This window comes from Manacus candei, unplaced genomic scaffold, assembly GCF_025592945.1.
Source record: "Manacus candei isolate 608988 ecotype Guabito, Panama unplaced genomic scaffold, ASM2559294v1 h1tg000206l, whole genome shotgun sequence".
Lineage (NCBI taxonomy): Eukaryota > Metazoa > Chordata > Aves > Passeriformes > Pipridae > Manacus > Manacus candei.
Window position 1 is genome coordinate 94,586 of NW_026138254.1, and position 5,458 is coordinate 100,043.

The 5,458-nt window shown below is 49.5% G+C and overlaps 1 protein-coding gene across 1 annotated transcript; it reads left to right on the forward strand.

Annotated features, from left to right (window-relative positions):
* Positions 1–3,364: 3,364 nt before the first annotated feature.
* On the forward strand, positions 3,365–4,901 carry LOC127464290 (aggrecan core protein-like). Its single transcript, XM_051774573.1, has 2 exons — positions 3,365–3,734; positions 4,040–4,901. Exons 1-2 carry the CDS (start codon positions 3,541–3,543, stop codon positions 4,899–4,901), a joined length of 1,056 nt encoding a protein of 351 aa, XP_051630533.1. The 5' UTR covers positions 3,365–3,540.
* The last annotated feature ends 557 nt before the right edge of the window (positions 4,902–5,458 follow it).

Consider the following 5,458-nt stretch of genomic DNA (forward strand, 5'->3'; position numbering starts at 1 on the left):
CCGGTGAGTTCCCAAATCCCAGTGAGTTCCCAAATCCCGGTGAGTTCCCAAACCCCAGTGTTCCCAAATCCCGGTGAGTTCCCAAATCCCGTTGAGTTCCCAAATCCCAACGCGTTCCCAACTCCCGTTCCCGAATATCGGGACCACAGAATTCCCAAATTCCGGGTTTTTTGGGGGGCTCCAGGCCGTGGGATCACCCGGATCCATCCCAAGCCTTTTGGGAAGGAAGGAATTTCCCCCCCTCCCCCCTCATTCCCATTCCCTCTGCCTTCCCGGGTGGGAAAAGTGGGATCATGTGAAGGACGAGGAGGCGGCTCCGATGATCCCGATGATCCCGATGATCCCGATGATCCCGGAGCTCCGGCTGCGCTCCGGAGATAAGGAATTCCTCGTTCCCTCATCAAAGAGGGAGCGCTAACGAGGCTCTGAGCCGGATCATTCCGGATAATTCCCGATAAAACTCCGGCAAGGTGACCCCCGGGACGGCGGAGCCGGGCTGGGAATCAACGCCAGGAGCTGCTGCTCCCGTGGGATGATCCCGGAGATCCGACTTTTCCAGCACCAGGGGGAGGGAAATTCCCGTTAAATTCCAGAGCAGCCTGAAAAACATGGAATTGTTTCCCAATTTATTGGATCCTGGAGGGGGGAAATTCCCGTTAAATTCCAGAGCAGCCTGGAAAACATGGAATTATTTCCCAATTTATTGGATCCTGGAGATCCAACTTTGGCAGCTCCAGGGGGGAAAATTCCCGTTAAATTCCCATTAAATTCCAGAGCAGGAGCTGCTCAGCCTGGAAAACATGGAATTGTTTCCCATTTTATTGGATCCTGGAGGAGAAAATTCCCTTGAAATTCCAGAGCAGCCTGAAAACATGGAATTATTTCCCAATTTATTGGATCCTGGAGGGGGAAATTCCCGTTAAATTCCAGAGTAGCCAGAAAACATGGAATTATTTCCCAATTTATTGGATCCTGGAGGGGGAAAATTCCCGTTAAATTCCAGAGTAGCCTGGAAAACATGGAATTGTTTCCCATTTTATTGGATCCTGGAGGGGGAAAATTCCCGTTAAATTCCAGAGTAGCCTGAAAAACATGGAATTATTTCCCAATTTATTGGATCCTGGAGGGGGAAAATTCCCGTTAAATTCCAGAGTAGCCTGAAAAACATGGAATTGTTTCCCGATTTATTGGATCCTGGAGGGGAAAATTCCTGTTAAATTCCAGAGCAGCCTGGAAAACATGGAATTGTTTAGGCTGGAAAAGCCCCTGGAGGTCGTGGATTCCAAGCAGGATCCCGGAATCCGGAGCTCCCGGCGCTTCCAGCGGCTTTTCCATGGGATTCCAAACCCTGCCGGGTGTTTTCCCGGGCAGATTAATGGATAATCTTCCCGCATTCCTTGGAGTCCCGGGATGGGATGGGATCCTTCCAAAGGATTCCCAGAAAACAGCTCCGAAGGTCCGAAGGTCGCCGAGTGCTTCCCGAAAAAAATTCCTGGCGGGATTATCCATTAACAGAGGGGGGAGCAGGGAATGGGGGGGGGGGGGGGAATCCCGAAATTCCAGGGATTTGCTCAACTGAAGGATGGAAGGAGAGAGGGGAAAACAGGGAAAAGGGGGGGGGATATTCGGGAATGGGTTTGGGAACTGATGGAAGTTTTGGTGGAAATTCCAGTCCCAAATTCCAGGCCATTCCCAAGTTTCAGTTTACCCCCAAATTCCAGGGTGTTCTCAAATTCCAGCATGTCCCCAAATTCCAGGAATTGCGTTCCCAAATTCCTGTGTGTTCCCAAGTTGCAGAGCATTCCCAAATTCCAGGGCATTCCCAATTTCCAACGTGTTCCCAAACTGCAGAGTTCCCGAATTCCAAGTCATTCCCGATCCCCGCGCATTCCCAAGTTTCAGTGCACCCCCAAATTCCAGCGTGTTCCCAAATTCCAAGAATTGTGTTCCCAAATTCCAGTGAGTTCCCAAGTTTCAGGCCATTCCCAAATTCCAATGTATTCCCAGTTCCAGTGTGTTCCCAAATTCCAGTGTGTTCCCAAATCCCAGTGCATTCCCAAATTTCAGAGCTCTCCCAAATTGCAACACCTTCCCGGCTGCAGAATTCCCAAATTCCCGGGGCATTCCCAAGTTTCAGTTCACCCCCAAATTCCAGGGTGTTCCCAAATTCCAGGAATTGTGTTCCCAAATTCCCGTGAGTTCCCAAGGGGCAGGCCACTCCCAAATTCCAGTGCATTCCCAAATTCCTGTGTTTCCAAATTCCAGTGAGTTCCCAAATTCCAATGCCTTCCCAAATTCCAGGGCATTCCCAATTTCCAACGTGTTCCCAAACTGCAGAGTTCCCGAATTCCAAGTCATTCCCGATCCCAGGGCATTCCCAAGTTTCAGTGCACCCCCAAATTCCAGCGTGTTCCCAAATTCCAGGAATTGTGTTCCCAAATTATAGCATGTTCCCAAATCCCAGTGCATTCCCAAAGTCCCGTGAGTTCCCAAGTTTCAGGCCATTCCCAAATTCCATGTATTCCCAGTTCCAGTGTGTTCCCAAATTCCAGTGCATTCCCAAATTTCAGAGCTCTCCCAAACTGCAACACCTTCCCGGCTGCAGAATTCCCAAATTCCCGGGGCATTCCCAAGTTTCAGTGCACCCCCAAATTCCAGCGTGTTCCCAAATTCCAGGAATTGTGTTCCCAAATTATAGCATGTTCCCAAATCCCAGTGCATTCCCAAATTCCCGTGAGTTCCCAAGTTTCAGGCCATTCCCAAATTCCAATGTATTCCCAGTTCCAGTGTGTTCCCAAATTCCAGTGCATTCCCAAATTTCAGAGCTCTCCCAAATTGCAACACCTTCCCGGCTGCAGAATTCCCAAATTCCCGGGGCATTCCCAAGTTTCAGTTCACCCCCAAATTCCAGGGTGTTCCCAAATTCCAGGAATTGTGTTCCCAAATTCCCGTGAGTTCCCAAGGGGCAGGCCACTCCCAAATTCCAGTGCATTCCCAAATTCCTGTGTTTCCAAATTCCAGTGAGTTCCCAAATTCCAATGCCTTCCCAAATTCCAGGGCATTCCCAATTTCCAACGTGTTCCCAAACTGCAGAGTTCCCAAATTCCAAGTCATTCCCGATCCCAGGGCATTCCCAAGTTTCAGTGCACCCCCAAATTCCAGGGTGTTCCCAATTCCAGGAATTGTGTTCCCAAATTCCAGGGAGTTCCCAAATCCCAGTGCATTCCCAAATTCCCGTGAGTTCCCAAGTTTCAGGCCATTCCCAAATTCCATGTATTCCCAGTTCCAGTGTGTTCCCAAATCCCAGTGCATTCCCAAATTTCAGAGCTCTCCCAAATTGCAACACCTTCCCGGCTGCAGAATTCCCAAATTCCCGGGGCATTCCCAAGTTTCAGTTCACCCCCAAATTCCAGGGTGTTCCCAAATTCCAGGAATTGTGTTCCCAAATTCCCGTGAGTTCCCAAGGGGCAGGCCACTCCCAAATTCCAGTGCATTCCCAAATTCCTGTGTTTCCAAATTCCAGTGAGTTCCCAAATTCCAATGCCTTCCCAAATTCCAGGGCATTCCCAATTTCCAACGTGTTCCCAAACTGCAGAGTTCCCGAATTCCAAGTCATTCCCGATCCCAGGGCATTCCCAAGTTTCAGTGCACCCCCAAATTCCAGCGTGTTCCCAAATTCCAGGAATTGTGTTCCCAAATTATAGCATGTTCCCAAATCCCAGTGCATTCCCAAAGTCCCGTGAGTTCCCAAGTTTCAGGCCATTCCCAAATTCCATGTATTCCCAGTTCCAGTGTGTTCCCAAATTCCAGTGCATTCCCAAATTTCAGAGCTCTCCCAAACTGCAACACCTTCCCGGCTGCAGAATTCCCAAATTCCCGGGGCATTCCCAAGTTTCAGTGCACCCCCAAATTCCAGCGTGTTCCCAAATTCCAGGAATTGTGTTCCCAAATTATAGCATGTTCCCAAATCCCAGTGCATTCCCAAATTCCCGTGAGTTCCCAAGTTTCAGGCCATTCCCAAATTCCAATGTATTCCCAGTTCCAGTGTGTTCCCAAATTCCAGTGCATTCCCAAATTTCAGAGCTCTCCCAAATTGCAACACCTTCCCGGCTGCAGAATTCCCAAATTCCCGGGGCATTCCCAAGTTTCAGTTCACCCCCAAATTCCAGGGTGTTCCCAAATTCCAGGAATTGTGTTCCCAAATTCCCGTGAGTTCCCAAGGGGCAGGCCACTCCCAAATTCCAGTGCATTCCCAAATTCCTGTGTTTCCAAATTCCAGTGAGTTCCCAAATTCCAATGCCTTCCCAAATTCCAGGGCATTCCCAATTTCCAACGTGTTCCCAAACTGCAGAGTTCCCAAATTCCAAGTCATTCCCGATCCCAGGGCATTCCCAAGTTTCAGTGCACCCCCAAATTCCAGGGTGTTCCCAATTCCAGGAATTGTGTTCCCAAATTCCAGGGAGTTCCCAAATCCCAGTGCATTCCCAAATTCCCGTGAGTTCCCAAGTTTCAGGCCATTCCCAAATTCCATGTATTCCCAGTTCCAGTGTGTTCCCAAATCCCAGTGCATTCCCAAATTTCAGAGCTCTCCCAAACTGCAACACCTTCCCGGCTGCAGAATTCCCAAATTCCCGGGGCATTCCCAAGTTTCAGTGCACCCCCAAATTCCAGGGTGTTCCCAAATCCCAGGGAGTTCCCAAATGTGCCCCCGACCCCAAATGGGAGCTGCTGCATCCCAAGGAATGTGGGAAGTTGGGAAAAGGTGTCTCCAGGCAGGGAATGAGCCCCGGAATTCCGGGGAAAATGGAGGGAGAAGCTGCATCCCAAGGAATCCCAGGAAGACCGGAAGCTCTGGAATACTTCTGGGTTTATTTAAGGCAGCGTTAATTATCGATTATTAATTACCAATTATTAATTATCAATTATTAATCATTAATTATCAATCACTAATTAATTATCAGCTCATTAAAACCCCACGGAAAAGCCCTGGGATGGGAGATCAGGGATATGGGGAAGCTCCAAGGGATGGATCCATCCCAAAATTCCCACAAACCCCCCCCCTCCCCCTTTTCCAGGGAGGTGCTTGGAGCTCTTCCCGGCTCCGGCTCATCCATCGACTTGTATTCCCACCCCAAAGATTCCCAAAAATTCCCAAAAAATTTGGCTCCAAGGTGGGAAAATCAAAGCCCGGAGGTGAAAAATTCTGCCCCCGAAAGGAAAAAATTCCAGCGGCAAAGGCACAATTCCAAGGGCAAAGGCACAATTCCAAGGGCAAAGGCACAATTCCAAGGGCAAAGGCACAATTCCAAGGGCAAAGGGACAATTCCAAGGGCAAAGGCACAAATCCAATGGGAATTCCAAGCCCTGGGTCCCGGGAGAAGAGGATGGAGGGAAGGGAAAGGTGGGAAAGGCTCCCGTTCACAGTCGGGAATTCCCAGGAAAAGGGAAGGGAAGGGAA